This window comes from Lynx canadensis, chromosome D1, assembly GCF_007474595.2.
Source record: "Lynx canadensis isolate LIC74 chromosome D1, mLynCan4.pri.v2, whole genome shotgun sequence".
Lineage (NCBI taxonomy): Eukaryota > Metazoa > Chordata > Mammalia > Carnivora > Felidae > Lynx > Lynx canadensis.
This window is the reverse complement of record NC_044312.2, coordinates 88,617,642-88,643,508: the sequence shown is the minus strand read 5'-3', so window position 1 is coordinate 88,643,508 and position 25,867 is coordinate 88,617,642. Positions and strand designations below refer to the sequence as shown.

The window sequence follows — 25,867 nt, the reverse complement described above, 5'->3', positions numbered from 1 at the left end:
CACCTTTGGTTTCTCAGCATTGTATTTGTCCAAAAGAGCCTGGATGCGGGCGCCATAGTCAGAATGGACATCACTGAAGTTCTTGACCTGAAACCAAATGAAAATGATGCAAATATTACCCGAGCCCCTAACAGGCCAGACCCCGGTGTCCGGTTCACAGTGTTTACTCGTTGGGAAGGAAGGAAGGGTAGAACCGCACAGGCTCTGTTGACATGGGGTAAGATTGGGGCGGGGTCTGGGGAAAACCCTGGCCCATACTGGCTGAGCAACCTTGGATAAGTCATTCCTCTGAGCTTCAGTGTCCACTCCCCATAAAATGAGTGAGATAATTAAGCCTACCTCACAGAACATTATAAGAAAAACACATACGAGGTGAGCTGCGCTAACGACGTGATGAACTGACCTCAGAGTGGCTCAAGTCACAGTGATTCGTGTACAGAAATGGGCCCAGACGCTACCTGAATTTTAAGTGACGTGCACAAAGACACTGGCACCTGCTGGACAACTCCACATACTTCAAGCAGGAATTCCTCACCGGGGGCTGATCCTGAGCAGACAGCAGGAGGTAGGGCACCAGGAACCCACATGAAGCCTCCCGGCTTTGGCGCATGTGAGACCAAGAACGCCAAGGGTCCGAGCCCAGTTCTGCTACTTCTACACTGTCTCACTCGTTCTCATCAGTAAGAGGAGCTAAAACCCGTACCCCCTTATCTCACAGAGCAACTGTCCAGCTCTCTGCTGCAGGAGGCAATAATTAAATAGTGCCTCAGGAATTTAAAGGGTTATTTTTCATACACTCACTTGTGAAAGACAGTTAAAGACACAGAACTTTGCCTACAGAGAAAGCGCCCAGCCTGCTGGTACCTGTCTCCAGGCCTTTGAACACATCCCAGAGAGCTGCCGGCCAGCTGCTCCTTTGAACAGAAAAGCAGCAACCACGAGACGAGGAAACTGGGGTTGCCTAAATTTACGTGAAGCTTAGCCCTGCGGCTGGCCAGAAAACTGCCAAGTGAGAAGGCTCCGTGTAGCACAGTGAACTGCCATCAGAAATACCACGGCACCTCCGCTCAGAAGTTCAGCCTGAGTTTTGGAAGCAGCTCAGTTTTCCCCAGAGAGCATGGAAATTTCTAGTTGCTTCTGAAGGAGGGTCAAGGGTCATGACACCCAGACAGGCTTCACGATATAAAGTTGCAATCTGTATCTCTCACCTTCTTTTTTTTTAATTTTTTAAGTTTATTTTTTTATTTTGAGAGAGAGAGAGAGAGAGAGAGAGAGAGAACATGTGCACAAGCGGGGGAGGGGCAGAAAGACGGAGGGAGAGAGTTCCAAGCAGGCTCCACACCATCAGTGCAGAGCCCAATGCAGGGCTCAAACTCACAAAATATGAGAGATTGTGATCTGAGCCAAGATCAAGAGTCAGACACTCAACCAACTGCACCACCCAGGCACTCCTATATTTCTTATCTTCTAAAGTCTAAGAAAAATTGTGGCAGGACCCACATTTTTATATAGGACAGTACTCTCTTGAACAGAATTTGGCTGCAGTCAATAAAGAGCATAGGAGAGAATTCACCCGAACTCAACTAAATTATTATACGCTGGACAAGGAGCTAATGGATCAATGGATACACCATACTCACTGGAGATAAAACACAGAGAAAAGGATCAGAGGTTGGCTGGGGATTAGTATTGATTTTTTTTTAAGTCCAATTAGCTCAAGTACAATAAAAAGGACACTTCCTTTTAAGGGCTCTTTCACACAGCTGCACTCTCTTCGGCCAGCAGATGTCACCCGTCGGCTTACAAAGCGTGACTCACCGCTTTCTTCTGGATGAAAAGTTGTGCATCTTTCAGATGGCCAGCAATGTTCTCACACAGGCGTTTCCTCTCCTCTTCATTCAGTACCTTCATATAGAAGGTCCGCACCTGCTCAGTGAAAATGCACAGTGCAGAGAATCAAATAACCAGTTTATCATGAACAAAACTCACCCGATGGGCCACTTTTTTTTTTTTTTTTTTTTCAACATTTTATTTTTATTTTTGGGACAGAGAGAGACAGAGCATGAACGGGGGAGGGGCAGAGAGAGAGGGAGACACAGAATCGGAAACAGGCTCCAGGCTCTGAGCCATCAGCCCAGAGCCCGACGCGGGGCTCGAACTCACAGACCGCGAGATCGTGACCTGGCTGAAGTCGGACGCTTAACCGACTGCGCCACCCAGGCGCCCCGATGGGCCACTTTTGAAATGAAAAAGTAAGACTTCTTATTGGCATAAGAATGAAAACGATTTTAGAATTTAAAAATAATTTAAACTTCTAGTTAAAATTGTCATTTGTGCAGAGTTCCTCACTTTTTTTTTTGTTTTATTTTAAGCAAAGCAGAAAGAATTCAGTTGATCAGAGCCCACAACTGCTTCTTAATAACGTCCTTCTTCGTCAGTGTTTGTAAATCTCTTATGAACAGAAAACCATACAGTCTACAATTAAGAATCCCACCACACCTTAACACTGCCAAGTCCAAAGTGTGCAAGCTGTCATCACATAGAAACTCAGCACAATACAACCTTTGTTCAATTCACCCAGAACCACAGAGGAAAAAAACTCTAATTCATTAATATATATCCTTAGTTTTTCAGAAGCCAAGCTTTCTTGGAGAAGACACAGGGTGCCTGGGTGGCTCAGTCAGTTGAGCGCCCAACTCTTGATTTCAGCTCAGGTTGTGATCTCAGGGTCATGGGATCGAGCCCCGCATTAGGCTCCACACTGAGTGTGTAGCCTGCTTGGGATTCTCTCTCTCTCTCTCTCTCTCTCTCTGCCCCTCCCTGCACTCCCTCTCTCTAAAATAAATAAAATGAAAAAAAATTTTTTATGAAGATACATGTTAGTAATGATATTTTGTTTATATTATTGAGCTCACCTCTAAAATTAGTATCAATAGATTAAAATGGAAAATTGGAGCTTAGTATTGGTATAGGAGCCCTAATGGACTTTGTTCATTTCTGAAATCAACCATTTCAAGGTAATAGCTATGATTTGATTTTACTATTTCATTCATTCAATCAACCGATACTTATTTATTGAGTACCTATAATGTACCAGGCACTGTTCTATGCACTTTATATTAATGTTTATAAAGTTAAAAAAAAATCCCATTATCCAAAATATCAAATTCATAAAATGTCAAAATGTTCATAGCTTTTCTAAATATGTTATCAAATATCAAGCCATAAAAACATTGTTTAAAAATTTGAGCAAAGTTTACGTTTGATACCAAAGTTTAAAAATCTGACTTTTGATAAGAAGACAATCCAATCACAGTACTGCATTATGGGGATTTTCTCAGATCTCTCCCTCAATTCACTAATTCTCTCTTTAGCTATATCTAACATATTGCTTAATCATCCACTGAGTCCCCGTATCCATTAAATTCTTATTTGAAAAATTGTACTTTTTGATTCTAAAAATATCTATTTGGATCTTTCTTAAATCTATTTGTTTTTGTTTTCTCACATCCTATTCTTATCTTGTAAATCATATTCCTTTCTGTATCTCCTTGAATACTGTATACATGCTTATTTTAAAGCCCTTTTAGATTATTCTATAATGTACAGGATTTTTCCATCTATTGCATATGCAATTTCTCAGGGCGATGGATTTCCCTATATGTACTGTAATTTTTCCCTGTGACTCATGTCCAACAGGAGTTTTCTGCAGAACCAACTATATCCAAGTTATGAAGGTGTCTTGTGATATTTTCACCATCTCTGCAGAAGCCTAGCAGGGTTCACTGACCCACTGTCTCCCACTTCAGGGCTTCTTTATGGTTCTAAGTGGAACAAGAATACAGAGACCTCACCTAGAGGAGAGGAGCAGAAGAGTGGGACCCCCAATTTCTCAGGAAATCTAGGGCCCACATGCCACAAGCTGCAGCCTCAGTTTGGTGGATAGTTTGTTCCTGGTGGTTCCTGGCTCTCACCATGTCAAGAGCCCAATTCTAGCTCTCTGCAACACAAGGAGCCTGAAGCCTAAACTCCTACCCCCTTAAGTCATAAATAGGGTCTGGTTACACACCGTAATATATATACCTTCAATGTTCACACACTGTTGTTATTCCTAGAGATTTAATTTTGTTTGTCAGCTCAACTACTTTTTAAAAAAATTTTAAATCTAGCATGTCTATGTGTGATGAGTAGAAGTAAGGCATCCTGTGTCCCATCAATCACCATCAAACTGAAAGGAATCTGGTCCTGCAATTTCAGTAGTATGCTGGAGCCCGCTTGCTCATGCGGGCATATTGTCATCTTTTTACAAATTTTGTGACCTGTTCACCATAGCCATTATTAAAAATTCAATTACGTAAACTTACATTATAAACTTTACTTATAAAATAAATTATATTACAAACAAAGATAATAAACTCCTGGGTTCCTGGGTGGCTCAGTCGGTTGAGTGTCCGACTTTGGCTCAGGTCATGATCCCACGGTTCATGGGTTCAAGCCCCGCACTGGGCTCTGTGCTGACAGCTCAGAGCTGGGAGCCTGCTTCCAATTCTGTGTCTCCCTCTCTCTCTGCTCCTCCCCTCCTTGCACTCTGTCTCTCTCTCTCTTTCTCTCAAAAATAAACATTAAAAAAATTTTTTTTTAAATAATAAACTCCCAAAATGTATGATTTCCCAATTAATACATGTAACCTATGCTCCTGAGGTTATTTGTGTCTGCTGTATCTCTACAGTGGAAATACTGAACATCATATCCCAATGCCACAGATTCAGTGACACCATGTTGCTAGCTTAAAATCAGCTCCAGGGAATATCTTCATCAAGAAAATTGACAAGCACTATAAACCAGGGTTTCCCCTGCCCGCCCCGCACACAACTGCTAATATTTATCAACACACCACTGAATAAAAGCCATACAAAAAAACTTGTTTGCCTAGGATCTGGCTGGTCTAGCTCCAAGAAGTTTTTTAAAAAGTACACGTACAAACAGAGATGAACAGCACCCCTATCTTATCATGCGGACAAGACGACTGCAATGTAAATGGTATGTAACCCTTACCATCTAAGCCTGGCTTCAGCATTCACACCACTCAGGTCAAAGGCAGGCTGGGACTTGGAAGTCAAACTGAAGAAGTCTCCAGGGTGCTGTGATCTGCATGTTCTTACACCTGGCTCGCAACCACCATCTACAGTTGCTCACTACAGGTGGCACGGACTCCACACATGGGACGGCTGTTCTAATTTATTAGCCAGATAAGGATTCTGAACAGCTTTATCAGCTCCAACACTTTAACCACAGACCTTTGACCAAATTCCCTTTAAACATTTTTTTAAACATTTTTTTTAATGTTTATTCATCTTTGAGAGAAAGAGAGACATAGCATGAGCAGGGGAGGGGCAGAGGGAGAGAGAGACACAGAATCCAAAGCCGGCTCCAGGCTATGAGCTGTCAGCACAGAGCCCAACATGGGGCTCAAACTCATGAACCACGAGGTCATAACCTGAACCAAAATCGGACGCTTAACCAACTGAGCCACCCAGGTGCCCCCAGAAAACTGGTATTTTTACTAGTCTATACAAAGTGAGAGAATGATTTTTTTCTTTAGTAAGCTTATTAATTGAAGTATAATAGGCCTATAGTAGAGGGCACCAACCATAAGTGTGAGGTTCAATGATTTGTAAGTGAACACACTATGTAACTACCACCCAGATCATTCACACTCAGAAATCTGCCCACTGTAGTCCCTTTTCCCAGTCACTTTCTTTCCCCTCCAACTGCCTCCCTAAAGGCAGTTCTTTTGACTGCTAATATTTTATTTATATATTTTGAATTTTTTAATGTTTATTTTTGAGAGAGAAAGAGAGACAGAGCGCAAGCAGGAGAGGGGCAGAGAGAAAGGGGGACAGAATGTGAAGCAGGCTTCAGGCTCCGAGCTGTTAATACAGAGCTTGACACAGTGTTCGAACCCACAAACCGTGAGATCATGACCTGAGCCAAAGTCAGATGCTCAACTGACTGAGTCACCCGGGTGCCTCGACTTCTAATATTTTAACTGTGTTTTGCCAAATGTGCTTATCCAAGCTCTTGTTGAACATTTGGTAACATGAACAGTCCTGTACGTTTCTTCAGGTGCTCATATGTACACATTTCTATTGGGTTCCCACACAAGAGTGTACTTTACTAGGTGAAAAGACCCACACGTGTTTAGCTTTAATGGATCCTGATACACAGTTCTCTGAAACAGCTGGACTAATTTACACTCACAGGAGAGTTAGAGTTGTTTCTCGTTCTCTCAACACTTGGAATGGGCAGTCGTTTTAATTCTAGACATCCTGGAGCATATGTAGTGCTATCTCTTTGTGGTTTCATTTTACATATCCCTGATGACTACTGAGATAAACCACCTTTCGTATGTTTTTCAGTCATTTGCATATCCTCTTTTGTGAAGTACCTATTCAAGTCTTTGCCCATTTTCGATTCATTTGTCTTTTTCTCACTGCTCTGTAGAAGTTCTTTACATATTCTGGACATGAGTCTTTAGTTAGATGAAATGCAAATATATTCTCTCACTCTAGAAGCCACTTACTATCTAAATTAATTTTTGCAGACATTGTATTAGCTAGTTTAACATTGGAATAGGCCTCATGCAGGCAAAATTCTTTGAGAGGCAGGGATTGTATTATAATATACTTGGTAACACCTGCCTCACCAAGAATAATGCAGTTACCACAAAAGGCTTTTAGAAGGTGTTTAACTTCATCTAAATGTGGTTTATATCCTACTATAAAGTAATTTCTTTATTATAGACACATATCTATGTATACACATATGTGCCTTTCAAATAAAGGTATCTCCACAGTGAATAAATTCATGTATTTCAATATCTTTTACTTGGAACCCACATTTATAAACTGAGAAACTAGATATAGGTCCTATTCTAAGTTTATACACTAAGTTTAACACCAGCGACCCAAACAGAGCTCTTAAGGCAACTAGACTCTTTAATTTCATTCTTCTCTTGTGTGAGGTATAAGTTGTACTGGGCACGTTAATGAGGAGGCTGCTCTATAAAGTCAAAGGGTCTCTTGCAGTGCATCCACAGAGAGAACAGCTCTTAGGCAGCCACAGGGGATTGCAAAGAGGGTGGGTACTTGACCAAGGGCAGTCAACCATAGGCTGGCCAAAGGCCAATGATGCAACCTGAAGTGAAAAGATCAGTCAAATCAATCAGACTTCCTCTCTCCAGAAACTGATATATAAATATTGAGAGGCAGAGAGAGAGAAAGAGAGAGAGAGAGAGAGAGAGAGAGAGAGAGAGAGAGAGACAGAGAGAGAGAAATGGTAAAAAAAAAAAAAAGTAATACATGGAGAAAGAAGCCATAAAGAAGGTTAGGCCATGGTCAGAGCAATGTTAAAACAGAAGCTATGAGGTGGTGAGGAGAAACTCGGGAGGACATGGTAAGAATAAGAAATCAGTTCTAGAAAACAGAAGACGACAGGTGGAAAGCAGTGGAATAACATGAACAGGGTGCCCTATGGTGGAAACATGCATACTTTTGCTACCGAGGCTCCTAGAGCTATTGTGAATCAAGTTCTAGCCTCTTAAATCTAGGCTGTCCTGCCTATCTTCTTAGATGTGGTTGTACTTATTTGCTTTATTTGCCCATCTCTTACATTCTTATGTGTCACTGCTTCCCCAATGGCCCCCACCTATAACCCCTTCAATAAAATTTGGGGGAGCTGAAATGAGTCTCCATACCTTGTACTGAAAGAGCATAGCAACACAGCTCTCCAACTCCATCTAATAAAGGGACTGATTTATGATTACGGATGTCTTCCATGAATTCAGTTTAAGACATATTAGACACTTTAGGAGGGGGAAATATGCAGACACTAACAAGAAACTGATCTAATGACTCTCACAGCTGACAAAGGAGTCATTACCTGAGTGACATTGTCTTCATTGGCACTGTTGAAGCGCTGCACATCCGGAGAACACCGGCTGCTATGTTCGATGGCACAGCGCTGTTCTTGGGGGGCACTAAAGCTATTGGGGTAATAATTTGGAGCACCACCTTCAAAAAAAAAAACATACGGGTTCACTTAGGGAGATGAAAACTGAAGTAAGTGTGAAAACAGTCAACGTGATAAGATATAATTCAAGTGGCAATTACATATACACATATGTACACACACATGCCTGCGTATATACACACACAATACATGTGCATGCCATGTACCTATTATTTTTAAGGTCTTCTGTTTAGCTACAGGCAGGACTCAGATTCTTAAAGAACAATGCCAGCTTCCAAATGCTCTCACATGGGCAGGCCCACTCTGGGTCTTGCTGAAGAGATCTCAAGGTTGCTTGAACACTTCAAGGGATCTGACCTTTAAAATCCTCTGGTGCTTACCAGTACGAATATATTCATACAGGTTTGATCTGGCCCCCACAGAAGAAGAGACCCAAAGACACATTTCAAATCTGAGAGTTGCATTTGGGCTTGAGCTCAATTCAAACACCAAATCACAGAATTCTTGGGAGCAACTGAAAGTTGCTCTGCTCCTTCAATCTACAGACACATAAATGGAGCCCTGAGCTGTTAACTGCCTGTCGCATGGTCACGTGGTAATTAGTGGCAGAGCTGGTGTCGGGGATCTTTTTTGTGCCTTCCACTGCAGCACAACCATCTTCCCATTTCCCATTCCAGAGCTCTCCTTCACCCTTCCTTCAAGGTTTTTAAGATTCTCAAAGTCTCTTTCCTTTATTGACTATGACTTTATTCAGCTCTAGCTTCACTTTCGCTTCCCTCCACAGATGAATAAAAAAGGGTTTTCAAAAAATTTGGTATTTCAGGTATGTCAGCACTCATTTATCTAGACTTCTAGAAAAAATAAGGATAGGGGCGCCTGGGTGGCGCAGTCGGTTAAGCGTCCGACTTCAGCCAGGTCACGATCTCGCGCTCCGTGAGTTCGAGCCCCGCGTCAGGCTCTGGGCTGATGGCTCAGAGCCTGGAGCCTGCTTCCGATTCTGTGTCTCCCTCTCTCTCTGCCCCTCCCCCGTTCATGCTCTGTCTCTCTCTGTCCCAAAAATTAAAATAAACGTTGAAAAAAAAAATAAGGATAAAATGCAATCAAAATATATTTTACAACTTCTGGAATAAACAAAAAGGCTTTTCTTTTTCATTTTGGCATATTTACTTTCCTACCTGCTTTGACTGGTATTAGCTGAAGCTTGAGTTACCTGAGCACATGCTGCCTAAATAGGAGTGGCCTAGAAACATATTAAGTGTTCTGAACAAACCAGTCTGAGCTTGGAACTTTAACCAGCTCACTGCCAGAACAGATTATCCAGAATGAATAATCAAGATGCACCTGTACATGACACTGATCAAGGTACCAAGTGCACGTAGGAAGAAGGAAGGCACCATACTATTACGGAGCCCAATTACTAGCCCTTGGAAGTCATTCTAGGCGAGCTTCATCTATATCAAAGGTGTTGTGCTCCAACAACCAGCCACTACAGTGGTCTTCTGCATTTAGAATTAGCTTTTTGAAATGTGCCTATTTGGGTAATTTTAAAATTCTATTTCCAAATAAGTTCTGACCTTTTCTCAAAGTAGGAGTTGTCTTCAAGTCTTTGACTACTGGAAACAATTAAGCTCTTTCATCAAAACTCAAGAGCACAACCCAAATGCTCGGCTTTTAAAACTGGGCAAAGGGTGTGTCAAAATGTATCCTTAAGTAGTTTTTTCATACATGTGCCACTATAATGGTAAACAAGAATGATAAACATGAAACAGGTACTAATTAATGAAGTTCTGAAATCTACATGAACCTCTCTGATACAGGTAGTCTCAATAAAGAAGGACTGAGGAATATGAAAGAAAAAAAATCACTTTAGAATAAAAATACAGAAGACAGATACAAGGAAGTAACAATTACTTTGGGTAATAACACACCCCGTTAGCCCTATAAACCTCAGAAAGCAGAAGTATTGCAAACACCTAATATAATCAGTTAGTGAGTAAATAAACTTGTTAAATACATAGAAAAGGCTTAGTCATGATGATAACAAATGCAAGGCACAAAATCATATAAACAAAATAATCTTAAGTGTATAAAAAATAGTCACAGAAAAAAATACAGCAAGAAATACAGCAAAATGCAACAGTTGTGGTCTCTGAGGGCTGGGGCTGTAAGTGGGTTTTTCTTCTCCCTTCTCTTCTTTCCCTTATGTTTTCTAAATTTTCTTTAGGGCACATGTATTACTATTATCATAGAAAAGTCATCTTTGAATATAGACATCTATAGCCATAGATATAAATACAAATCATCAGTAAAATTTCTAAAGGGATCAATGTAAGCAGCCTATTACTAAAATAAATGTGTCCTAAATAGAAAACAAAAAGAAAATTAAAATCTATATTAAGCTAGAAAATATTAAAAGGAAAAAACATTAATTAAATAGTCTCTAATTAGAACAAGTTATCACAAATAGAGGCTGCTGGTACATGGCACCAAAAACAGAAGTTAAAAGAAAAAAATCGTAAATTTGAAAAATGAGTTCCAAAAAACAAAATGATGCACTACAGTCTCATCTCACCAGTTGATTTACATGAATTCAACTACATGCCCTTAGTGAAAAGGGAAGAATGCTTGATTTACTCTGTCTCCCGTATCTCACCCGCCCCATCCCCTCTAAACTCTAGCCACATTTGCTCCTCCTCAGCCCCGGCAAAGTGCAAAGAGGAACAAGAAACAGGAACTCTTGGCTGTTGCACTTCCAAGAGTCTAAGTCCTAGCGATTTAAGAAACTATCTACTTTCTGAAGTCCCTAAAACCTAACCCCTAAATTGAATGCTACTCGACAACAGCCAGTATGTGAAGGATTTTCCTCCCTGCCTTTCACTATCAGATGGACAGCAAGTAAAAATGTGAGATGGGAACTGTCAATAAAACCTATCAGATAAAGTATACAGATAAACTTTCCTTGCTTCATAGAGGAGAAGGTCCCCTGGGTCTTCTCCACAGAGCAGGACACGGCAAACCGCTGGCCTGGCATGGCGTTCCCTGCCCTCTCCCCGCTCAGCAGGGCCCTCTGCCCTCGCTGGGTGAGCCGAATGTCTTAGGCGTACCCTGATTGTCGACCATGCACATGGGGCCGTCACGCTGGTAGTTGGCCACTCGAGCACGGAAAGGACAGTTCACAGGTATCTGAAGATAGTTGGGTCCCAGGCGGTGGCGGTGGGTGTCAGGATAGGCAAAAAGGCGGCCCTACAGTTATAAATGAAACAGACATTGGTGCTGTGCAGTAACAAACAAAACAGAAGGGTCTATAAACTTCATTCTCAACTTTGTAGCACAAAGCACTCTGTACCGGGTTACCACAAAACGCTGCCTACTATCCCCTGAAGACAGCAAAGTTTCTTCCCTTATGAAATGAGTCCTCCCTAACTGAACAGCTCTTAATCGTCCACGTCACACAGCGAAACAACTCCAGATTTTCACAACTGTTCTAGGTAAGAACTCCTTTGTTTTTTCAAATAACAAGTTAGCGTCCTGTCTTATATTACTTCCTACTCTCAGACATGTATCACATCGTAGGCAACTAACTGGAATCTGTGTCCTTTTCACGGTGATCTGGCTTACCACTTTGGATGACCCTTGAAAATTTATTAACGTGACCTTGCTGAAAGGTAACTGAACCCACTGTCCATTACCATACAACCACTACCACCCTCGGACACTCCTCAGCTCCCGTTGGAGTAATTTCAAAGTTCTCCTCACTGGCTCTCCGCTTCCCGCCCCTCCTCCGACAGTATCGTCCTACACACTCCCGCCACAAGAATGGGCCTAAGGCCCCACACCGATTACGTTACTTACCTACTTTAAACCTTTCCTCACTGGTCACCAAGTGGCTAAACGAGTATCACGGTTCTTCCCTACATGTCTCCTCACATGCTCCAAGGCATTAGAACTCACAGCCAATGACTTGAGAAGTTGTGGAAAAACTGGGCTAGGGACTGATATCTTGACTGCGCCCACTACATAAAGCCCTTTCACTTTCTAAACACACTTTTAAAAAACTGTAAAGACAGCACATTGAATATAAAATACATGTTTGCCACAACCACAATGCTGATAGAAATTATATGATTCATTCATATAATTCAATTCACCCATATAATTGCATGGTTTTCATTTATCATCTTTTCTCAGGACTCTCTTCCCAACAGTTTCAATGAAATGGCTTAGACATTTATTTTTTTCTTGTTGCAGAGAACATGTATTTGATCTGTGGTCCTTTCCCCTGGGCCTAGGCCTCCACCCAATGCTTCAGTGCTCTTCTAATTGTATGACTCGGTGTTGTTAACTGTCTCCATGTCTCACTGTGGTCCCAGAGACCCATGGTGACATGGATTGTGAAAAGAATTTTGATGACATTTGCTCCTCACCCTGTTTCCTCAATACCAAGGCTATGCAGTCTTGGCTCTACCCATGCCAAGTTCATGCCTTGACAAATCCCATTAACCTCCTTCACACAGTCCAGCCGCCTTCCAACTCCAGGCGGGGAGGTTGAGGGCCCAGGGTCATGCTGTCTTGGCTTCCTTTCCTTTCCATTTTCAACACAGGCACTTCTGCCTATCCTCTGCACTCTGCTTGGCCTTTCTTCTCTCCTCCCTAACCTTCACTTCTCTCTTGTTCTGTCACCAACTGGAGCGATGCTATTTGATCACAGATCACATTTCTCAAAACGGAAGAAACCTTCTTTTCCTAAAAGGTATAACTGTACAAACTTCTACTTAAGCACTGAAGTCCCCTCTGACGTATGTTCCATGTACCCAATCCTACGTCTTCTACTTTAGGAAAAAGTGACTGCTTACAATTTAAATACGGTCCACCATTGTATCTATACTCAGGTCTCTCTCCTGCCCCATTTCATCTCTGTTGAAAACTGAAATCCTATCCATCCTTCAAAAGCTATCTCAAATGATAGCTCATTCTCAAAACTCTGTCATCATCCTCCTAACAGACAAGATTTCTCCTGATTCACGGGGCCTTCTGCTTTATATTATAGTTATTTTGAGTCTTTATATCTGTTATAGCAGCCAGGGCAGTTTGCCACACACAGAGGTATTCAATTTATAGTAGTTAAATTGAACTGAAAACGAACAAAAACTTATTTTCTATAAAAGTCCCAAATGTTCCCAATGTCAAATCAAACAAGGTTCTATTAAAAAATATACAGGGCACCTTAGCTTGTCTCCATGGACAGTGACTCCTGAACTGGACTTGGACACTTATGTAAGAAGCATCCATCTGTCACTATGGTCTGATCTGGGGTAATGATCTTTAACCCCTGTATCATGGTCAGAGTCCAAAAACACAAGAGATTGATTTACTCACTAATTATTAAACCAATTATTTTCCTACTGATTTCTGGCCCCCCAAAAATATTTTTCCCTATTTCTACTTTTTTTTTTATGTTTATTTACTTTGGGCAGGGGGATGGAAGAGGCATAGAGAGAGGGAGAGAGAGAATCCCAAGCAGGTTCTGAGCTGTCAGGGCAGAGCCTGACCTTGGGTTCAATCCCATGAACCTAGAGATAATGATAGGTGTCGAAATCAAGAGTCAGACGCTTAACCAAATGAGCCACCCAGGCTCCCCTACTCTTTCTACTCTTGAAAGAGCATAATGGAAAGTGATTTAAAAAAAAATAGTGAATGAGTAGGAACATTACGGAGACAAATGGTTAAATTAACCCACTGCCTTCAATCAGTGGCAACAGACACTTAGTTCATAAAAACCATCTCCTGTCTCCTTTTACAGATGGAAAAATTCAAGCATCACCATGGAAGAGGAAATGAATCAAGTTATACTGACCAAGGTGTTACAATCAATTAATAATATTCCCTCCCACCAATTACAGACTGAACAAAGAGTGCTTTATTCTATGGATAGCTGAGGTTTTTCTAATGTAACTTCTTTTAAACTAAGAGACTAAATGTCAAAGTCTTAACATACTGAAAGACTTTACTATGAAATTTGCTCTATACTGTAATACTATAATCTACGAATGCTTCAGTCAGACCCACAGGAACTGAGGAAACTAAGGACCTAGATGAAAATTTAAGTGATGTTTTGGTTAATTCTTCATACAAAAGTCAGGCCAAATTACACAGTGTGTGTGTGTGTGTGTGTGTGTGTGTGTGTGTGTGTGTGTGCACCCACGCACGCATATGTGTGTGCTCCTGCCTCTGAACATCTCAATCCACCGGGTTTACCTGAAGCATTTTGTCAGGGCTGGGCTCGATGCCAGGTGGCATGTTGCTTGGGTCAAATGCCATCTGTTCAACCTCAGCGAAGTAATTCACTGGATTCCGGTTTAAAACCAGTTTACCAACTGGGATAAGAGGGTAGTCGCTGTGAGGCCAAACCTAAAAATAAATGTCATATTCACAATTACCAGACAACCAACTACAGGAAACTAATATAATGAAGCCCACGATAATAAGTGAAAATAGTGATTTTTTTAATCCAATAAAATGAAAAGAACTTCAACTGAGTACATTGGTTGAATCTTTCACAACAGTTAATGGTAAATATTGACATCTTCCCTGGGCACAAGTACATCAGCTTTTCAAGATCTGTTCCCTGCTAATAACGATAGATCAAGCCACCTAGAAGAACTCAGTGAACTCAACAAACAGGAACTAGAAGTGTGATGCACAGATTAGGAAAATCCAAAGAGGCACCACTGCCATTTTGTACATGACTTCTCTATCATTATGAATGCTTGACTGGAATCTGTAAAATTAGGCACAAAGAGACTTAAAAAAGAAAACAATTTGGTTGTCAACGGACTCACCTTGGTGACATCAAATGGATTAAATGGAAAGGTTTCTGCCTCACTGAACGTCATGACCTGGATGTAAAAAGTCCAGGAGGGGTAGTTGCCTGTGGCGATGGCATTGAAAAGGTCTCGGAGGCCATAGTCAGGATCTTCCTGGGAAAGTCGTGCTGCGTCTTCAACAGAAAGGTTTTTGATGCCCTGGTCAGTCTGCAGAATCAGAGAAAGAGGCTCACACTGAAACGTACTGGCAAAGTTACGGAACTTTAATCAGTTATGCATTGAGGAGGATGAGCAATGCTACACAAACACTGGACCTTCCTTGTGACAATTCCACTCTTCAACTCTGATCCAAATATGAATTTATCAACAAGAAATTCCACTTGGTTATCCTCATTCTTTTAAATATGCAGGGATTCTGTAGGTGCATTTCATATTTAAAATTAGTCCTCTCTTTCCCTTTCTGTACCCTGAATTTTTTAAATTTAACTCTTAACATATAGTTGATTTTCAACATCTCACCCATAATAAGAATGCTGTGACACTGTCTTCAGGAAAGCCAAAAACTTTTTGGTGTAACATATACAAAACATAAAATGTACCACTTTAACCATTTTAAAGTGTCCAATTCAGTAGATTTTTTTGAGTATATATCTCAAAATAAAGTTGCCAGGTAATATGGTAATTCTATGTTTGATTTCTTGAGGAACATCAAAATTATTTTCCAGGTGGCTATTATTTCAATTGTTATACTCATATTACTTTTCAAATCAGAAAAAAGAGCAAAAAATATTTTTTAAATGAGCAAAAAATTAATAAAAGGACTATCTTTTTTCATGAAGTAATTTTTAACTCCCTGTTTTATAATAGCTCAAATAAATTACTGAGATTATGCTCAGCTAGCATCCCTCCACCTCTACTGTCTTCCTTTTTTTAAAAGAAATCATAGAATCATACTTCATACAGCTGAAAAGAACTTCAGTAGAGCCACTCTGAACCAATTCTCTGACTATGAGTAGGCAAAGTTAGTATTCTGACTTCCCAAGCAAGCCATTAAAACCCAAATAAGTTAGTCACTGTCACCAGTGTTCCTATTATCACACCATACTGCTCTTCAACAGATTTCCACCTATATCTTATTCTGAAGATCCCCACAAGCCAAGCTTCAAAAGATTTCCTCAGCAAAGTGAACTCTGAAACTCTTTCTATCACAGAAATCTCAAGTCTCTCTAACCAGTGGCAAGACCTGAACTCTTCTTACTATCAGACCAGAAGTACAATCACCTTCCAGATTTAAAACTGGAGGTCACCGTCTGCAGATCACCCAGAGAGCGAATCCATTAAATTGTGCAATAATATTGCAGTACTTTTCTGATTTTAATTGAATTCCCTTGGGCTCAGAAAAGACTAACCATAGGTCAGAATAATCCAGACTGATACATCCAAGTAGGTCTCAGGCCATCCCAGGGTCCTCTGCTGAAGAGACCCATAAGCAACCTAATCCTCGCAGGATCATGGACAGTTGCTATGATTATCCCAATTTTAGAGTGACAAAGCTGGAGCACAGAGAACTTTCAATAATAGTAGACCAAGTCACAGTTATCTAGAAGAGGGAAGAGTTGAATTCAGACTGGTCCAACTACAAAGCCACCACCATGCCGGTGCACCAGACACAATCACTTAGTCTGGCTCCCAGTGACACTACACCTCTCCTCTTGGCACTTACAAGCCCGCAGGGCAACTGTTTCTTAAAACTGTTCCTTGCCAAAGATTATAGATCCAAGTTATAAGTATAAAGAGGGGAGACAGTTTTCCTGTTTGATATACATACATAAGTTGTTCAGATAAAGATTAAAACAGGACAGAAGGAAAGAACAGGTCTTGGGACAGATACCATTAAGAGGGAGACTGCATTTGTCCTCAGTCCACTTCTGTTTGTGCTTATTTTAGCAGTAGTATTTGGAAACATGTTCTTAGGCAACCAGAGATTCTTTAAATAACCTTCTAGAGTTCTCTGAGAATACTGCTTATTGCAACAAATGCCAAGATCATAGTAAGAAAGAAGAGCCCTTTAAAACACTTCAATTAATTCAAATGTTCTCAAAGCTTTCCCTGAAGGAAAGTTATTTGACATGATTGTATGAAAGTAAATGAAAAAAAAACAGAATTTTTATTTTCTTACATTTGTAACTGATTTTACTTTTTTCCCTATTCAGAATATACCCTTGATAAATGCTAAATAAATGGATGGAGGAGTTAAAAACTTAGAAGAAATGTTTCTGGAAAGATAGCATCAGACATTGAGAGTAATGGTGAGATTGGTATTACAGACAGGAAGTCCCCATTTCTGCCACTGTCCCCTCCTGGACCACAAAAGGTATCTATGCTCAAATCGATGACTCTGGGCTAGGAAAGGCAAAGCAACATAATACTTAACTGTTTGCTAAGGCTTGACTCTAAACTCCAACAAAGAAGTCTAGAAAGCTAGGCTAAACATGGTAGAAATCTCCTTTCATATAGCATGAAGGCCTGTACTATCTCCTTACATTTGAGCCCAAAACAAAACCTTAGGTCTTCCCTCTCCAGGGAGAATGGATACGCACCTGCCAGCACCAGAAACATTAACCCAGAGAACCAGCATGAAATGAGTATTTTCCCAAATATTTACACATTTCTCCCAGGACCCCAGAAGGAGAAGAGAGCTTGACCGCAGCTGTGTGTTCCTACCCTCTGGCCACATGGAAAGAGACCAAAGAGAGCCCACACGGTTCCCCTAACAGGGCAGTGCACACCTGTTCATTTGGGCAGAGCCAACAGAAGAGTCATGGTCCTGATCAACTGAGTCAATACTTCCCAGCCTTCGGAGTGGACATAAGGGAAAGGTGGAAAGGGCCTTGATCTCTGCCCAATCCTCAAGAGAAGTAAGGAGACATGGGTGGTGAGAGCTTTGTCCCCTCTTCCCCAAAGGCAACACGTACCTTATAATGGAATTTGCAATAAACTACCTCTCCACTCGCATTAACCAGCTTGAAAGTATGCGATCCATATCCATTCATGTGCCTGTGTCCATCTGGAATCCCTCGATCACTGAACAAGAAAGAAACCTAAGAAACAGAAAAGTAAATAAAGCCTAAATTTTTTCAGTTTCAATCAAAACATCCTAGATTCTTAAGACATTCCTAAGTTTCAAAAAAAATCTCTTAATGACATGGGACACACTAACCAAGTACCCACAGGAAAGGTTATCATTAGTATCATTTATACAAAATAACAAGAATTTTAAAGCAGAATGATATGTAAATCATTAGCCTCATGGCTCAAAATTCTATAAAGAAAAGCAAAAGCAAATCTGAAAACTAGCTAACTTGTTATTCAAAATCTATTTTAACAGTAAACGTGTTTGGTACCACTTTTCCCTTCTCTCCCTGATACAAAGAGCTTTACTTCATACTAGAGGCTTTAATCCTTAGTATTGGGAAATATCAATTGATAATGTTTCTAGATCATTTAAGGCCTATGAATGAGGGAAGATGAACAAATGCAGATTATAAAACTCTTCAGGATCAAGCAACCTGAGGAAGCCTCCCAAAAGGAAAGTCAGAAACCAAGTGCAGTGAGATAACCAGCACTGGAGAAATGGCACTACGGGGCATAATTAACAGTGACATGTTCTGATACAGTGAAAAAGGAGAGCCCCCACCTGATGCAGAGACTCAGGGCGCAGGCTCCAGAAGTCCCAGACCATGTCCGGATCCTTCAGGTGCGTCTGAGGGTTTCTCTTTTGACTGTGGATAAAGGACGGAAACTAAACAGAAAAGGAGACAAAAATCCAAAAATCAAGTTTATCGGAGTGATGGTGTCTTACATTATACATTGCCTATTGTTAGGTAAGCAATATAATTGTTATAATTGTTGGATGATAATTCTGAATAGTATAATCCCAGAATTTCACACTGCCAAACCCTAAAACAAAATTTACCCTCTACATGTTCCCAGGACAAAGTGCCTCTTTTCATTCATGGCCTTAATGGGAATAGCCCCATTACATGGAAAACTGGACTATTCCCATTAAGTCAGTGAATCTTGAAATGCCAAACTGAGGACCAATAGTAATTGTTACTTGATCTCATAAAAAGATACTAAATACAGAAAAATGTGCTTTAAAAGGCAATCCAACCAACCCAAATTCTCTTCTTTCTGCTTTTCCCAAGGCCTCTCCTCAAAGGACAGTCGAAACAGATTGTCTGAAACCAATTTAAATCAACAAACATTTGTAGAGTGCAAGATACTTTATCACCTACCAGTATGGCATCCCTGATGAAAAAAATGGGAGTGTTATTTCCAACAAGATCCCAATTACCATCCTCTGTGTAAAATTTCACTGCAAACCCACGAGGGTCCCGAACTGTGTCAGCTGAGCCCGACTCTCCAGCTAGAAGGTTCAAATGGGAAAAATGAGGCATAAGCCTAAGGTCATAAAAAAACATTAGGATCTATGCTTTCCAACCCACTTCCTAGAAGGAAATCAGTCACTTAAGTGCCTGAGCCATTATTTCTACCACCTGCCAGCCAATTCAGTCCCCAAATTAAACAAAATAATTGAGATTAAGAAGAGAGAGTTTTTGGGGCGCCTGGGTGGCTCAATCGGTTGAGCGTCCCACTTCGGCTCAGGTCATGATCTCCTGGTTTGTGAGTTCGAGCCTGGTGTCGGGCTCTGTGCAGACAGCTCAGAGCCCGGAGCCTGCTTCAGATTCTGTGTTTCCCTCTCTCTCTGCCCCTCCCCTGCTCATGCTCTGTCTCTCTCTGTCTCAAAAATAAATAAAAAACATTAAAAAAAAAAAAAGGAGAGTTTTACATAACTGTAAAAGCTGAAAAGATTACCCACTTAACATAACATAGTTCAAACAGGTAATTAAATTTTAAATTAAAATGAAGGAAGAAAATAATTGTAAAGATTAAGGTAGTAAACAAAGAGAATAAGTGAGTTGTCAAAATTATGAGGTTAATATTAAGAAACTGAGTTAAAATATAGATTCTTATTCTTAGCGTCATTTATTTTTTGCATCCACAGTATTTTATTTTTTTATTTATTTTTATTTTTTAAATTTTTTTTTCAACGTTTTTTATTTATTTTTGGGACAGAGAGAGACAGAGCATGAACGGGGGAGGGACAGAGAGAGAGGGAGACACAGAATCAGAAACAGGCTCCAGGCTCCGAGCCATCAGCCCAGAGCCTGATGCGGGGCTCGAACTCACGGACCGCGAGATCGTGACCTGGCTGAAGTCGGACGCTTAACCGACTGCGCCACCCAGGCGCCCCATCCACAGTATTTTTAAAATGCACAAACACAGACTGAAACAGAAACGGAATTATTCATGCACGTGGTGTATTAAGATGTTGTTGATAGATCTAATTCTTACTCGTACTACTGAAAAAAATCACTTAACCACTGGAAATAGAAGTAGCCCCACCCTGCAAAGCAGATCCTACAGATGAGATTACAGACAATGTCTGTAAAGTGCCCAACGATGAATGGCACGGAGTTAATTCCCAATAAAGGGTAGCTGTTGTGGTTACTGAATAAGCTTCCCACTCCACATTTCCATCTGAGGCAACCACTTGTGGGAAGGTTCTTTCCAAATGTCACAGAATTGCAGTGGTGGCCTCTGCATAAGTGTGATTTCATAAGACCTCGACAAACAGAATTAAAAGTAACTTCCTGCATGGCTCGAAACAATTTTTCTGCTGTAAAAACCTGGTATAATTTGGAGAAGTGTTTTTTTTTTTCTACCTTCTAATATGCTTTTCTTGAAATGAAGTTATAAATGCCCAAAATAAGGTACAGGGTTGAGTTACGCAGTGCCAGTCACGCAAACAGATGGACTTACCGACAGTGGAGAATCGAACCGCAATGGGAGTCCTCTTTCCAATATGCTCAAACACCTTTGCTTTGCAGTATTTGGTAATGTCATGAGTGACCTCGAAGTAGCCAAAAGCTCCTAATGAGAAAGACACAGAAACCCTCATCATGAGACCATCACAGACCACTGGGCCCCCAATAGGCAGCTAGGTGACAAGGGAAGCCGATGGTTCGGCACTGGCCTTCTGGGAGCTTCTGAGATGATGGGAGAAGGGGAGATAGATGGCCAAACACAAAATGAATGGGGACAAAATGCAAAGTCCTGTTACCACTCAGCGGTAACCCAAGGGCTACACAGCTGGAGCCAAGAAGAAAAAGAGACGAGTGGGGGTGGAAGTAGCAAGTCAAGGCTGACCCAAGGACACAGGGCCTGAGGAGGCCTTGAAGTACAGGTAGGACCTAGGAGATGAAGAGAAGAACAGGGAGAAGAGGAGAAAACACGGAAAGAAAGAATAGGATAAACACAAATAAGACACCACAGGCCAAACAACAAACCGAACAGCATACCAAAGTCGTGATGGAAAAGCCACACAGAAAAAGCTGGAGAGGGATGGAAGAAAAAAATAAAAAAACTAGAAAGTTCTAACCGGGAGTCCAAGCAAGCAGCTAGGAGAAAAATTTTTTCTTCCTTTCCATCAAGCTTGCTTGTCCAATTGAGTTTTTGGCTTTATTCTAAACAGCACCCTATCTTTTGTTTCTGTAATAAAAGCAAGATAAAAGTTTTCACAACTTTTGGACAAAAAGGAAAAATCACCAGAAATCTACCACCCTAACACAACTATCCTCAATTTTGCACCATTCTTCCCAGTATGTAGCCAATTAGGGCTCCATCTAAATCTAGCTACAATTCCAGAATGCCCATGTCTCTATTTTCATATTTTTATTTCTTCACTAAAGTGCATAATGGAAGAAAAGGAAGATTACTTTTACTTTCGTTTTTAGTAAAATGAAGCATTTTACATATAACGTTCAATCCAGAGAAATAACCATCATTTTATTATGAGCTCCTCTCCTGATGGACATTTTTTTCCCTTTCTCCCAAGAATGGAGATTTGCTGCTTCTATTAAAGAAGCCCAGGGGCGCCTGGGTGGCGCAGTCGGTTAAGCGTCCGACTTCAGCCAGGTCACGATCTCGCGGTCCGTGAGTTCGAGCCCCGCGTCAGGCTCTGGGCTGATGGCTCAGAGCCTGGAGCCTGTTTCCGATTCTGTGTCTCCCTCTCTCTCTGCCCCTCCCCCGTTCATGCTCTGTCTCTCTCTGTCCCAAAAATAAATAAACGTTGAAAAAAAAAATTTTTTTTTAAAAAATAAAGAAGCCCAAACCCTGTGAAAGGTAAATTTTTAACCCAGGTGTTATGAAACAATCCTTTCACAACAAATAAACATAGCTCTCACCTGCGCCTTTAGCATGCACGACTCTCTCAGGAATTCTTTCCCGGTCAAAGTGAGCCATTTCATCAGTGAAAACCACATCCTGAACAAGAAGAGGTCCCCGGGGCCCTGCTGTAATAACATTAAGTTTGTCTCCGATTGGATTACCGGCCCCGGTGGTCAGGACGTCAGGTTTCTAAAGTGAACAAACACAAAAGAACACAAAAGTGTGCAGAGACTCAGTACAATCAAACCATTATTTACACTGCCAGAGGGCACACCGCTTTCCAATTTTTATACCTTCTGCTCCAGCTCTTTTTAAATTTCCTGTCTGAACTGCTGAAATACTACAAGATATGCCATTGCCTGAAATGTATAGGCCAGTCTTGGAAACCCTTGAAAAATCTCAACCCCAATCTGCTAAGAAATCCGCTCTGAAGAGTGGAAAGAAGGCTCACTAGCCTGCCACCTCGCTCGGCCCCTGCTCTAGATACAGCCACCAGTGGGCTGGAAACCCCCAGACGGGGACCCCCCCCTAAAGAGATCATATGTGCTCAACACTGAATGTCCAAGTGATAGTAAGAAGATGGTCTCCGGAGAAGCCATGCTGGCTAATGCTTGCGGATGCTTTAAGACTGCTACAGATGTGAAACTGGGTCATCCTGTATGGTGCACTCATTTCTCTCAAGCAGCATACACCAGCTATCTCCAATATCTCTTTTCAATTCCAAAACAAACAAACAAAAAAAAACCCAAAAAATTCAATGGCTTTTATTGTCACTGAAAATAAACTGTTGATGGTCAAGATGGATTATAGTATTAACTTGCTAAAGATGTCAAAGGTCCCTGAAATGGGACAGGTTATTTCACTGTAATAAAGAATTCATTTTAGGGGCGCCTGGGTGGGTCAGTCAGTTGAGCGTCCGACTTCAGCTCAGGTCATGATCTCACAGCTCATGAGTTCGAGCCCCGCGTCAGGCTCTGTGCTGACAGCTCGGAGCCTGGAACCTGCTTCAGATTCTGTCTCTGTCCCTAAGCCACTCACATTCTGTCTCTGTCTCTCTCAAAAAGAAGCATTAAAAAAAACATTTTTTTAAAAGAATTCATTTTAATCCACCCAATTCTTCAATATCAGTTACACTGGAAGCCCCTCAGCTGTCCCTTCTCTGGGACGGGACCAGCAGTATGTTTTAATTAGTGATCCTGGACAGCTCGTAGCATCATCTTGCTTTATGGTCACACACTCTGCTCTTGACCAGAGACAAATGTCCTCCAACGTCTTCCCCTGGCCTCTGGGAAACCAGGGGAGATGTGTGGGTGAAGCAGAGCTAAGCCACCTCCATTCGAGGGGAACAACTCAAAAAGGTCCAGTGATGGAAGTCCACGATACCAGCTTCCTGTGCCCAGAAAAGCACTATGCACAGAATTTTCGCAAACCTGAAATGGAGTGGATAACTTTTGCTCTCGAGACACACCCACTCTGAGTAGTAAAATAAACGCAATACCTGTCTCTTCTCTACAAGGGGATATGAGGAGGAGAGGGGTCACTTAAAAAACTATAAAAATACCATGAGCTCTTTGGGAAAATGCACTGAATAAGAGAGATCTTGGAATCTGCAGAATTAATAAACAAGACTCATACACACACTAGGATACCCCCCCTGCCCACCGGAGTTCTATTCACATGGAAATAGGAAGAGGCCAACATGGAACTGTGGAGGAACTGTGAGCACTAGGTCCAACTTCCAGCTCTGTGTATGTACTAGCATATTACTATTTCTGAGTCTCAACTTTTCACCTGTAAAATGGACAAGAAACAACTACCTCCTAGAGTTAACGCATGGATTAAAAATGCTAAGTTCATGCCAAATGAGGGCCCCACACAAGGCACACACATGCTAACGTTTTACTGGCTGTGTGAACCTGCTCTGATAACAAAAGCAAAGCATTTTAGGTATCTTTTTCTAACAACCATGGCACACGTGCAGCCATCCATTCAGATTCTCTTACCCTATCCCTTCCTCATCCAGCTGCAAACTCTCCCAAACATAAGAAAGTTTAAGGGTCTAATCAGCAGATACCACCCAATCGTGCCACACTCTCTTTTGAAGATACACATGTACTAACACATGGGATACTATATACTTTTTATTATTATTATTAATTTAAAGTAGAAACTGAGGGGCACCTGGGTGGCTCAGTCGGTTAAGCATCTGACTCTTGATCTGTGTTCAGGTCATCATCTCATCATTCATGGTACGAGCCCCACTCTGCGCTGACAGCACGGAGCCTGCTTGGGATTCTCTCTCTCCCTCTCTCTCTCTGTCCCTCCCCCCCATTCACACATGCTCTCTCTCTCTCTCTCTCAAAATAAATAAACTTAAAAAAAAATAAAGTAGAAAATGAATCAGAAAAAGAAAGGAAGAAATTGCACAAGTTCACCTTTAGTTGAAACCTAAAACCTTGATTTTCAACTATGGCTGTCACTGGAATCACCTGCAAAGTTGTTGTTTTGTTTTTGTCTTAGAGAGAGTGAGTGCGAGCAGAGAAGAGGGGCAGAGGGAGAGAATCTTAAGCCTTAAGCAGGCTCCATGCTTAGCACAGAGCCCGATGCAGAGCTCGATCCCACAACCCTGGGATCATGGGATCATGACCTGAGCTAAAACCAAGAGTCAGACACTCAACCGACTAAGTCACCCAGGCGCTCCACCTGGGGAGCTTTTTAATGCATACTGACAGCTGGGTCATCCACCTAGAAATTTCTGATATAATTAGTTCGGATGAGGCCTGGGCATCAAGATTGCTTTGAGCTCCCCAGATGATTCCTAAGTGAAGCCAGGATTAAGAACCACTGACTTAAAGCTTTGGGGTGAACTACAATTAAAATAATAAGAATCTGAGCAAATAATTTGTCCACACCTTCCTGCGCTCTTTTCAACATATAAACATGGCACTAAAGGAAATCTAAAACTATAAATAAATAGAGGGGACATCGCATAAAGGAGGAAAGTATGACAGGAGATAAAAAGAAGCTCAGGAAAAGGAAAGGTAAACAGGTCAGTGTCACGTACATCCCTCCATCACTCATGGAAGCGATAAAACCACATCACATGTCCCCTCCTGTGGACCAGGTCAGAGTGATAGGCTCAAGAATAAAAACTATGCCCAGAGGAGGTACATGCATAGTAAGGTGGATGAATGAATGGCTGAGTGAAGAACTGAAGAATGAGACGGTCTTCCCTGATGGCCCAGACTCATGGAAACTTGGAAGCAGGAATGGCGGAATTTTCCCGCGTTTTGGCCTCCCTCCCACCCCGTGCAAGAATGTCCACCACAACACCGATCAAGCTGAGAAATGAAACCTGGGTTTCAAAGTTACAAATGTAGCACTCAGCCTCTCTTCCTTGCTCTAATAGATCAAAGGCCCTAATTTTTAACAGCTTTCTTCACACACACTAAACACAAACAACATCACAAGCTTAGAGCTCTAAGCTCTAAGCTTGCTCTGCTAATGGGATGGAGGGTGGCCATTTCCAGTCCAAAGTTAATCAAGAAAGGCAGAGAATCAATGCAGTTGACAGAACTGTACAGAACTCCTAATTTCCCTTTATAACCACCATTTCTGGAGCACCTGCCATACGCAAGGCTTTATCCCAGTTACCTTTGCATAAGTCACCTCACTTAAGCCTCCAATAATCCAGTGAGAGACATGTTATTATTCCCATG

The 25,867-nt window shown here is 41.4% G+C and overlaps 1 protein-coding gene across 1 annotated transcript in view; it reads right to left on the bottom strand.

Moving 5' to 3' along the window:
* CAT (catalase) overlaps positions 1 to 25,867 on the bottom strand; it is a 36,839-nt gene that overhangs the window by 1,137 nt on the left and 9,835 nt on the right. The window contains exons 2-12 of the mRNA XM_030331751.2: positions 22,166 to 22,337; positions 20,742 to 20,852; positions 19,154 to 19,284; positions 18,553 to 18,657; positions 17,831 to 17,956; positions 14,871 to 15,062; positions 14,287 to 14,439; positions 11,136 to 11,274; positions 7,942 to 8,072; positions 1,819 to 1,926; positions 4 to 87 (exon numbers count right to left, since the gene is read on the bottom strand). Coding sequence (XP_030187611.1) covers positions 4 to 87; positions 1,819 to 1,926; positions 7,942 to 8,072; positions 11,136 to 11,274; positions 14,287 to 14,439; positions 14,871 to 15,062; positions 17,831 to 17,956; positions 18,553 to 18,657; positions 19,154 to 19,284; positions 20,742 to 20,852; positions 22,166 to 22,337 — 1,452 coding nt within the window. The remainder of the gene's footprint in view (positions 1 to 3; positions 88 to 1,818; positions 1,927 to 7,941; positions 8,073 to 11,135; positions 11,275 to 14,286; positions 14,440 to 14,870; positions 15,063 to 17,830; positions 17,957 to 18,552; positions 18,658 to 19,153; positions 19,285 to 20,741; positions 20,853 to 22,165; positions 22,338 to 25,867) is intronic.